The sequence below is a fragment of the Wyeomyia smithii genome, chromosome 2 (assembly GCF_029784165.1).
Source record: "Wyeomyia smithii strain HCP4-BCI-WySm-NY-G18 chromosome 2, ASM2978416v1, whole genome shotgun sequence".
NCBI classification, from domain to species: Eukaryota; Metazoa; Arthropoda; class Insecta; order Diptera; family Culicidae; genus Wyeomyia; species Wyeomyia smithii.
The window spans coordinates 160,770,140-160,782,212 of record NC_073695.1 but is presented as its reverse complement, the minus strand read 5'-3'; the positions used below and the strand labels follow the sequence as shown (position 1 = coordinate 160,782,212).

Here is a 12,073-nt window from a genome sequence, read left to right as displayed (position 1 = left end):
AAAGCAGTTACAGTTTTAAATAGTCTTTGAATTTCGTTTCTTTTCATAACTTTTGAACCACATATCAAATTGCTATGAAATTACTTACTTGTGAGTTTGATAGACAATCTGTTCAAATGACACTAGATATGTTCAAATAAGTCGTGTGATTTTTGAGATAATAGACTTCCGTTGTTTTTATAATTTTATACATAACGGTTGGAATGAAAATACGATTGTAGTCAAATAAAATGGGAACCTATAGGAAAGCCAAACTTTTCCTTTGACACTCAGATTGTTGAATTTAGTCCAGCCATTTTCGGGAAAACGAGTGAATTTGAAAAGTCACCGGAACTTCTTTTCACAATTTTTGAACCACGTGTTTAATCACTATGAAATTCATCAATTAACCTTTAACTAGCCCGTTCATTTGATACCAATATTGTTCAAATCGGTTGTGTACTTTCTGAGATAATGAAGTTTCGTGATTTTCACATTCTGGTGCTTAACAGACGAAGTTACAGTCCGATTACATTGAAATTCAATAGGGTGTTATGAAGCAGCTAGACCTTTCATTTGACACTAATTTCTTGGAAATCGGTTAAGCCATCTCTGAGAAACATGGGTGAGATTAAACACTCTCCAGAACACGTTTCTTTAAATACCTTCTGAACCGCACGTTCAATCTTCATGAAACTCAAAAGTTAAGGTAGAAAACCTACGTAGCTCGTTCATTTAAAACCAATTTTGTCAGAGGCGTCTCGTCCACCTGTTCAACCTGTTCATAGGACAGGTAGACAATCTCAGAAAAAAGTGATTTTTTCACATTTGTAGAGTGGATGAAAAATCGTCGGAGTAAATTATTTGTAATTTCAATGTTATCCCGAACATCCTTATTCTATTTTCTACATAGTGGAAATGTATGCACCGTGAAGAATGTAACCTGATGGGCTACATTTCAGACTACGCCATACAACTCACACGCAACGCAACCCACACGGCCACACGCAATAATGACTACCGTTTGTTCAGACTTTTCACCTGAACTAACCGTCGTTCAACACTTCTCTGCACCTTCAAGTGCGGCAGGGTATGCGGCAGTCATTCATGCTCACCACTACTAATGCGACGCCTCGCGTAAAAATGACATTTTTGGTTCAAACTTTCTGCTGAACAAAACCGATGTCAGCGAGAGAAAACATTCATTACACACCTCCTCTCTGTAGTGTCTGGTAATCTGTTTCGTTATGCCTTTCTGTTTCTTCTCTCGACGTCATTAAAATTTGAGAGAGACCACGTGGCCGCGAGAGTTCGCAGATCCATCTTCAGAGCTTTCGTAGTGCAAATGAAAAACGAGCAAATTCATTCATTATTTCTGTCAATGTGGTGGAATTCTTCCGTCGATGTATAGTTTCATTCAAACCTCTACACCCATTTTGTTCATTCGAAAACTTGAACCTCGCATAGTCCGCATAGTAAACGTTTGTATTCTTACGCGCTGCTTTCTTTTTAGTTTAAAATTTCAACATCGTCAAAAGAAACGCTTTAGCATTGAACAAAGATAGGTTTTTTACTCATGCGAAAAGTTTAGAGGCAAATAGATCATAAACATAATTTCAATTATCGTTGGAAAAAACCTGAATGATACTGACATTGCATATCACAACGCCATCCGTCGAGCGAACTTTTCTAGTTCTTCGACGGATCCAGACTTATTTATGACTAAAACCGATCATTGAGAATCATGATGTGATAAATGTGGATAAAGATTTCCTCCATGAAATGATGCAGATTTCATTATTCTACGAGAAAGTTAACGGAAAACTCGCGGTCATAATAGACCGTAGAAATTCTTTGCCATATAGATAAATGTAGAGAGATAAAAGTTTTCGAAACTGTTATCACGATACTGTTGTTTTAGTGTTGCAAATGTTGATTGAACAGGTAGCCCACTTGGTCACGCGTCGCCTCTGAATTTTGTTAAAATCGGTTGAGTAGTTTCTGAGATAATGATGTTTCGTGATTTTCACATTTTTGAACATAACCTCTGAACTAAAAATCCGATTGCAATGAAATTCAATAGGGTCTTATGGGGCAATTAGACCTCTTAGTTGCAATTTATTTCATGAATATCGGTTCAGCCATCTCTGAGAAAATCGAGTGAGATTGAGAGAGCGTTACACACACACATATACACACACACACATACACACACACACATACACACACACACACATACAGAAAATGCTCAGCTCGTCAAACTAAGTCGATTGATATACGAGATTCGACACTTTGGAGCACTTTTATACCTTTGGTTTTTCCAGTGATTGCTATACCTTCCTAGGAGAAAGGCAAAAAGAATAATTCACGGTGCATATTTTTTCGGAATGACGAAATTTGCCGGAAACGTCCCGCCGATCAAAAAACCATGCCAGCTCCAAAATGTTTGTAAAAATCCTCTTCACTATTTTTTTCATTTAAATTTTAGCTTTTTGCTTTCTCTCTACTTAATGATCAGATAACCCTCAGTGTTTAGCAAATCATTTGTAGTTTCTATTTAAAAAAATAAAATTCTCAAAGCTTTTTAAGATAATTTTATTTTAATTTAAACTTTAGTTTTAATTTTAATTTTTTTTTCTCGGAAAAAAGGTTTATTCACGGTGTATATTTTTTTCGGAATGACGAAATTTGTAGAAAGCCTCTTCAAAAGATAAATCAATAACACAAACATCTGTGCAAAGTTTCAGTCAGATAAAAAATGGTAAATTAAAATGGTTACCTGTTTTTTGTATACTTGCCCAGCAGTTACACAATGCACAGTATGATCGATTGTAGGCAACAGTAAGAGACAATATTTCGGAGTTCCAAAGGAGTGTTACTCGATTCTTGAGTACAGTGATGGTTTAGGGGGCAGCTTGCAAGCAAGATAAGCTTCCACTGGTTTTCATTGACAAAGGCGTGTTTATTTTAAAACGAAAGTTTTGTAGAATATTTGTGCCCGGAGTCTTTGAAAACTCTTCGGAGATAACTATTATGTGTTCCAGCAAGCCGTTTGCGACAGCTTCTAACAGTGTTTCAAGTTGGTGAAGTTAACTAAGAGAGGGGTCATTCCATAGTACATTCAAAAAAAAAAACTAGGAATTTGAATTTGTGTTATTAACACATCATTATGGAATATTGAAATTGTATCCGACATTTTTCAACACTGCAAATGTTTATAATGTTTATTGTTTAGTCTGCAGTGTAGTGATGCAGGACAGACAAATATTATCTATAACTAATTATATTATGGCTCTCTTAATCCTAGTTTTACTTATATTAAAATCAAACTCGTGGCTAACTTCATTAAAAAGCCTGATGCTGTAATACAACGGATTTTTCTGACCATAAGAAGTTCGGTGGACTGAAGTCCGAAGGAATGTCCGATTTCGTAGATGATGACGCGGCACATGGATATTTAACTGTTCTAGCAGATAACTGCAGTCTATAACGTTTGACTAGTGTGTTTAGTTGTATCAGCTGCCATCGGTTCTCATAAGCTGGGAGGTGTAAAGGATATTGGTATGGAAACACAATATAAATAGTGATCGGGTTTGGTACAACTACATGAAAACCCTAAATTAATCCACCTAGCGGTCAGACCCAGCCTTTCTCATTCAAACTTTTATCTATAAAAATAGATTTATATGAACGCTTCAATCCAATGAATGTATATTCACTCTTTAGGTTCTAAAATATTGATGTTGTAATCTATACATATAAAAATGCAGTCCGGTCTGTCCGTCTGTCTGTCTGATCCATATAGGCTCGAAAACTACCGAACCGATCGACGTGAAAATTTGTATGTAGGGGTTTTTGGTGCCGATAAAGGTTCCTACGATAGTTTGAGACCCTCCCTCATCTGGAAGGGAGAGGTCCCATACAAATGAAACATAAATTTCTTCACAACTCAAGAACAAACAAAGCAAATTAAACCAAATTTGGCATGTAGATGTTTTAAGAGGTAACAAATATGTCACAAATAGTTGGACGCTCCTCCTTTTTCTGGAAAAGAGGGGTTCCATACAAATGAAACACAAATTCGAGAGCTAACCAACTGGACACCAACTGAACATTTGGCAGGTGAATGTTTTTAGAGGTAACCAAAATGTTCAATAATCGACTTCAGGCAACATTTTGAATTGTCAGACACATCGCAAGGAATCAATGAATTTGGAACGTTCAAATTGTACGATACCACATTTAAATTATGCTGAGGCCACATATATCGATCAAAACAGGTATAGTTTTAAAAAGTCTTCGAATTTCTTTTCTTTCCATAACTTTTAAGCCACATATCAAATTGTTATGAAGTTTGTTATTTGTAAGTTTGAGAGATGACTCGTTCGTATGACATTAGTTATGTTCAAATAAGTCATGATGCCTTTGAGATAACAGACTTTCGTTGTTTTTCTAACAATTTAATACATAACGGTGGCTTATATTCAATTATAATAAAATGAAATGGGAACCTCTAGGACAGTCAAGTTTTGAAACCACGTGTTCAATCATAATTCATCAGTTAACCCTCAATTATCCCGCTCATCTGATAATAATATTGATTAAATCGGTTGTGTAGTTTCTGAGATAATGAAGTTTCGTGATTTTCACATATCGGTACATTGAATACGAAGTTACAGTTCGATTACAGTAAAATTCAATAGGGCTTCATGAGGCAGCTAGACTTTTTATTTGACACTAATTTTATGGAAATCGGGTCAGCCATCTCTGAGAAAAGTGAGTAAGTCCAAGTAGTCTTCGGAATGTATTCCTTTTCATAGATGGATTTCACATTTTTAAACATTACAGGCATAGTAATGGTACGATTACAAAACAGATCGATAAAGTCTTATGGGGCAACTAGACCTTCCAATTGACACTGATTTTATGGAAATCGGTTCAGCCATCTCTGAGAAACATGAGTGAGATTAAACAGTCTTCAGAACACGTTTCTTTTCATAACGTTTGGACCATATATTCAATCTTTATTTAATTCAAAAGTTAAGGGAATTTCAAGTAGCCCGTTCATTTGAAACCAATTCTGTTTAAATCGGTTGTATAGTTTTCGAGATAATGATGTTTAATGATTTTTATATTTTGATACATAACCACTAAACTAAAAATCCGATTACAATAAAATTGAATAGGGTCTTATGCGACAACAAGACCTTTCATTTGCAATTAATTTCATGAAAATCGGTTCAGCCATCTCTGAGAAAAACGAGTGAGAATAAAAATTTGCACACACACACATACATACACACACACATACAGAAAATGCTCAGCTCGTCGAGCTGAGTCGAGTTATATATGCCATTCGACCCTTTGGCGCACTTTTATACTTTCGGTTTTACAAGTGATTGCTATACCTTTCTAGGAGAAAGGCAAAAATAATAATGCATTCGAATGCATTTTGTTTTTGGTTAGTATGCGAAAATAAATGCAAACTTTGGAACTACATCCTTTAAAGATTTTTATATTGTACAAGAATGATATTACGACATAGGAAGCTAAATTGTTCAATTCCAAAAATATATAAATAAACAGCTCAATATTTCCTTAGTTTATATTAACAAAATTTTAACATTATAAATATTATGGGCATTTTGTATAATTATGAGGTTTATTTTATGATTTTTCTAGCTTTTGGACTAACATATGTTCAAAAGCTAGAAAAATCATAAAATAAACCTCATAATTATACAAAATGCCCATACGTGAAGAAAATTTTTGAAAAAATATATTGAAGCAAGTCCTCAAGTCAACATGACATTAATCCATAACGATCACGTTCTAATTATGATAATTTTGGCATTTTGTTTCGTACTTATTCTGATGCATATACTGCCGTTCCAAGCATAGTTGTCCCATGTTCTACACAAACCTTATGCTTACTTACTTACTTTTATGGTGACAGATCGTTGAGATCCTATGCCGAATCCAGAATACGTTTCCACAAAACTCGGTCTTGGGCTGCCACTCTCCAGTCTCCCCTTACACCCGCTGTTCTGGCATCCTCGTCGACAGCACACATCCAGCGCGTGCGAGGTCTGCGTCGAAATCGTCGGCCTCTATCCGGTTCCCTGCTAAATATTATCTTTGCCGGTCGCTCATTCGCTATCCATGCTACGTGGCCAGCCCACTGTAACCTGCTGTGTTTCATCAGCTTGACAATATCAGCGTGTTTGTATACTTCGTACAGCTCGTGATTCATGCGCTTGCCCACACCCCAATCTCTAGTTTGCCTCCGAGTATTGATCGAAGGATTCTACGCTCGAAGACCCCAAGAGCTCGTCGATCGGCTTTCTTCCACGTCCCCGATTCATGTCCATAGAGCGCCACCGGGAGGATCAGAGTCCTATAGAGCGCAAATTTCGTACGGATCTGTAGGCTACGGGAGCTAAGCTAGCTACGCAATCCGTAATAAGCCCTATTCGCCGCCGCAATCCGCCTTTTCACCTCGCGGCTCACCTCGTTGTCACATGTCACGAGAATACCAAGATAAACAAATTCGTCGACCACTTCGAAAATATCCCCATCCATCTCCACCGCAGCACCAACACCCGCAGAACTACCACGCTCTCTGCCAGCTACCATGTACTTCGTTTTGGCAGTGTTTATGGTGGGTCCAATTCTCGCAGTTTCCCTTTTGAGAGCCGTAAATGCCTCCTCAACTGCTCTACGGTTAACACCAATTATATCAATGTCGTCCGCGAAGCCCAGAAGCATGTGAGACTTAGCGATGATGGTGCCGCTCCTCTGCACACCTGCCCTTCGTATTGCACTTTCCAAAGCTATGTTGAACAGCAAGTTCGAAAGCCTGTCACCTTCCTTTAGGCCATCTAACGTCACTAAAGCGTCCGAAAACTCGCCCGCTGTTCTGACGCATGATGTAAAACCGTCAAGCGTCGCACGTAACAGTTTAATTAGTTTTGTTGGGATACCATGTTCTAGTATTATTTGCAAAAGCTCGTTGCTTTTTACTGTGTCATACGCCGCCTTGAATTCAATAAACAGATAATGCGTCTGCAAGTTGTGTTCTCGAAACTTGCCACGAATCTGTCTCAAGGTAAACATCTGGTCCGTTGTAGATCGCCCCACTCGAAAACCGCATTGGTATTCTCCAACAAAGGCTTCCTGCAACGGCCTCAGTCACTGGAAAAGGATGCGGGAGAGAATTTTGTAAGCGGAATTGAGGAGGTTATGCCTCGATAATTACTACAGTCGAGCCTATGTCCCTTCTCGTAGATAGGGCATATGAGTCCTTCCAATCAGTCCGTAGGTAGTTGTTCCTCGAACCATACCCTTAGGATAAACTGGTTAATTGCACTACACAACCGCTCGCTCCCGACTTTCAAAAGTTCGGCCGGTAAGCCGTCCTTCCCAGCGGCTTTGTGGTTCTTTAGTTCTTTGCAAGCATTCTTCACCTCGTCCAATGTTGTTAGGTCCACAGCTTGTCTGTTCTCCCCAATTTCTGTCCTGTTCTCCTCGACGACTCTCCTACCTTCCACACCGTTCAAATCCACTTCAAAATGTTGCTTCCAACGCCTAGTCACCTGCGATTTATCGGTAATCAGGTTCCCCTCCCTGTCATTGCACATAACAGGAACTGGCACGGTCCGGTTCCTGATTCCGTTGATCGTTCCATAGAAGCTCCTCGTGTCGTGTCTGGTGAAACAATTCTCTGCCTCCGCGAGGACGTGATCGTAGTGTTCGCGTTTCTTACGGCGATGAAGCTTCTTTTCAGCAGCTCTTGCTTTAGCTGCTACTAACGTGTTGGCGTAGACGCGGTTCTTCTCCTCCGTCATCTCTAGACGCTCAGCATCGAACCACCCACTACGCGTGGTATCCGTTGTCATGCCTATTACTTCTCGCGCTGTTTCGCTGACCGCATCATAGATCGTTCGTTCGTTCAGGTCCACTCCAGCTGGTTCACCGATCCATCTATCAACTTTTCGAGTATATACTGCAGCAACTCCTTCCGCTGATAACCTTTGGATGTCCAGACGTATCTTCCTCGCCGATCTCGATTTAAATACGTTGGACAACAGGGCGCGAATCTTGCCTACCACGAGATAGTGATCCGAGTCGATGTTTGGCCCTCGAAAGGACCGCTCTATGACGTCTGAAAAGTGCCGGCCGTTGATCAGCATGTGGTCGATCTGGGAGCAGGCCTTTCCATTGGGGTGCCTCCAGGTGTGCTTCCGAATGTTCAGACGTGCAAAATTGGTACTACAGATGGCCATTCCCCTGGTCGCGGCGAAGTTCACTAACCCCAAGCCGTTGTCGTTGGTAATAGAGTGACGGCTTTCTTCACCAATAACGGGACGAAAGAACTCATCTCGTCCGACTTGTGCGTTCGTATCTCCGATGACGATCTTTATATCGTGTTATGGGCACTCTCCATACGTTTTCTCAAGGAGCTCATAGAACTCCTCCTTTACGTCATTGGTTTTATCGTTTGTCGGCGTGTACGTTGATAAGGCTGTAATTGAAGAATCTGCCCTTGATCTTCAATATGCATAGACGATCATTAATAGGCCTCCACCTAATAACACACTTCATCCAAGTAGCACAAAACCGACGCCCAGTTCCGCTTTGTCGCCGCCACTGTAGTAAATGTGATACTTGAAAAAGGTGCCCGCGATCGGATCAACCGCCCGGAATTCACGTTCTCCGGTTTTAGGCCAACGCACCTCTTGTATGGCTGCTTCCTCCACTTTTGCCTTCCGTAGCTCTCTGGCCAAGATGCCCGCGCGTGCCGGTTCGAGCAGAGTCCTAACATTCCAAGTGCCAAGTTTCCAACCGTTTTCCTTTTTCGTTTGCCTAGGTCTATACCGATTGTTCCGATTCGTATCATTCTCTGGGTAGTTCGTAGTATGTTTATTTCAGCATGCTGCCTTACTAACGCTGCGATGCCTAGTCTCGTAACAGGGCCGCCATCTTGGGTGTAGCTGGCGAGACATCGTATTTCATAGTTCAGCCGTCCGCTCCGGATCAGTCGCTGTTTGAGCCGCCCCTAACCTGGGGAACAGATGCTCAGGCAAGCTGCTCTCCAAGGAGAACAGCTCCCCATTTCCTGTCAGCATACGACCAAGTTCCCACCGGTTCACCGATCTTCCCTTGGTTGCTCGTATCCCAGTCGGTACCACGTGGAGGTGGGGATAGGAGTTGCTGGGCATTATGCTATGATCCACACTGGGGTCTATTTTATGCCAACTAGTACGGGTGTACTGCTGGTACGCATTGCCCAGCCGTTTACCGACCACACAAACCTTATGCACGCTGGGACAATTATGCTTGGAACGGCAGTGTAGCTTTGCCAGATTTTACTTCCAATATTTGAGTTAACGAATCTATTAACGCGTCAACAGCATCAAGTGCATTCAAGTTTGTTCTCATTCTCGCTGGTATATCAGAACTTTTTATAATACATTATAATCGTGCAACAGCTTCAATATTTAATGGGCGTTACCCGAAAATTTGTCCAACGATGTGTTTTAAATTTGGCAGAATGGCAATACAAAAAAAGTTGCATTTACAGTTTTGATTACAATTTTTATACCAACAGTCAGGAAACCAGGAACACCATGACTATGCATTATTATTTTTTATTTAGAAAATTCATTCATTTTTGGTTTTGTTATTTTAAATTCTGGACAGTTAATACTAATGAAAAACCTGGATATACTTACTTATAATACCACCGGCAGTATACATCAAGCAACAGCAAATTGCACTAAGACATCTGAAAATCATATGTAATTCGAAGACGTCAACTAAGCCGGTAATGCACCCGCATAAAATCTGAGTATACATACCTAAAAGTTTAATAGTTTTGTACAAAAACTCGCTGAACCAAACCAAAATGAACTTGTATTAAACAGAGATATGTACTCACCCAAAAGCATTGTGTTTCTAGGACTGATTGTCTCTATTAGTTTGGTTGCAATTATACCGCCAAGCAGTACTCCAAACAGATGACAAGATTGTGTGGATGCTACCAATATATCTCTATAAGAAATCATGAGAAACTGGAGTTTAAATTCGAGGAAAAAATAAACTACGACAAAGTTGAGACTAAACTTCATAAATTATAGGACCGAAAGATGTAGAAACAATGAAGGGAACTCATAAATAACATATTTTTTGCCTCAGAGAGAGCATGTACTATTTTTTTTATCTTTTTTACAACTTTAAAATAAACGTGTTTTTCCGATAGAATCCAAGATGGCGACAAAAATAGTTGTCAAAATTTTTATTACTTCAGGAGATATCTTTTTACTCTACTTTATAATAAAGTGCTGATCTCAGGAGATTTTATAGCAATTTTCAGAGATATAGTTTCAACAAGCCATCAAGAATTGATAAAATATTTCCGATAAACATTTTAAAAATATTTTTAAAATCTTTTCCACCCTCTGGTGACCAAGTGGCAGGATTTAGGGTTGTGCAGGCCCGGGGGCCAAGTACCTTGCGGGGCCCCCTTTTCAGTTGTTAAAATTTCATTAAAGGTATAAATCATACGAAAATATATTGTATGTCGAAAAACGGATTGTGTTATTTTTATTGAAATTTCAGTTATTTTAAAGAGTAATGACTTTTTTTTGGATTTGCAATTTTTTGTATTTCATTATAAGTCAATCAAAGTGGACTTTTGTGGGGAATCCACCCTAAATCCGGCTATGCCAAGGGGTCTATAAACTAAAAATGTTTAACATGCTATGGTATTTTCACCTTCTTTACTATGCGCATTAATATTGAATTTGAATGACCTTGTGCAACTGACGGTCTGGTTCCAGCAAGATTTGCTCATATCTAAAAGAAGTTTTTACCAGAATTAAATATTTTTATTAATTTTACATTATCCCTTTATAAATTTTACAATATTGGAGCATATTACTAAGAATAAAACCCTCCCAGCTGGTCTCGAGGTACGATGCTGGCCTTACAAGCCAATTGTCGTAGGTTCGAGGCTCGCCTCGGGAGAGGCTGTTAGTGTCAGTAGGATCGTAGCGCTAGCCCCGCAATTGTCCTGTACACTTTAACAGTTGGCTGCGAAGTCTGTATATGATAAACAGAAGGTCGAGTGCCGAATCGGAATGTAGCACCAAGGCTTTGCTTTTACTAAGAATGAATGCATGGTATACAAATTACGTGATGCAAACATTATAGATTTCAAGCCCCCTCACCTCTTTATGTTACAATAAGTAACTTTTGAAGGAGCCCTCCTTCTAAGATAACGTAACTGAACAACCTCTTTCCCTAATTTCCCTGTTTTGCAGTTTATAAATTAATTACGTTACTGACCCAAGCACACCCCTGCTCCTATGTAACAATGTGTAACGCAGATTTCACCCTTCTTCCCACCCTTCATGCGTTACGTAATTTGTGCACGACACCTTGTACGCTACAGATTATAAATCGTCAAATTTTTCAAGAATGTAAGTATTTTTATTACTCCTTTGATTTCTGTTTAATTCGTTTAAGATGTCTGTTTAATTTTAGTAAAAAACTTAATGAAGAGAATAATCCGCAGAACAACACTCGTGATTCACAAATACTGGTTTCAAATGTTTGAATTCTTCAAGCCTTTTTAAAAATTTTAAACCTTTTTACCTTGAACACACTAAATCAAATTCCGTGATAATGGAGTTATATTCCGACTGGTGCTCGAACGATTCACATGGTACAACTTTACTATTGTTTGTAGGTTGTATCCACGGTTTTACATCCGGATCCCTGAAATACTGTAAGAAAATTACAAAATGTAACAAGTTCTATTATTTGTTATGCAATTGTTTATTATACAGGATGTGACAGAAAAAAAAGCGAACATTGATGGTGAATATTTCTTTTGAATCCCGTTTTTGACTAAATAATTTGATAATTTGAAATTTCAAAGCTCTATGTGAAAACGGTGCAAAAATGTGGCCTAGGTCACCGGGTTACGTTACCCGGTCCAATTGGGCGTCGTATCGGACAGAACCGAACTTCTCCGGGGACAGAACCGGACTTCTCCGGACCCTACTCCGTCCGATGTCGAACACTAGTT

General features: G+C 39.2%; 1 protein-coding gene across 1 annotated transcript in view; it reads right to left on the bottom strand.

The window, feature by feature from the left end:
* The window catches only part of LOC129720161 (organic cation transporter protein-like), a 66,165-nt gene that overhangs the window by 42,259 nt on the left and 11,833 nt on the right, over positions 1 to 12,073 (bottom strand). Inside the window, exons 3-5 of the mRNA XM_055671596.1 lie at positions 11,638 to 11,798; positions 9,920 to 10,032; positions 9,714 to 9,839 (exon numbers count right to left, since the gene is read on the bottom strand). Coding sequence (XP_055527571.1) covers positions 9,714 to 9,839; positions 9,920 to 10,032; positions 11,638 to 11,798 — 400 coding nt within the window. The remainder of the gene's footprint in view (positions 1 to 9,713; positions 9,840 to 9,919; positions 10,033 to 11,637; positions 11,799 to 12,073) is intronic.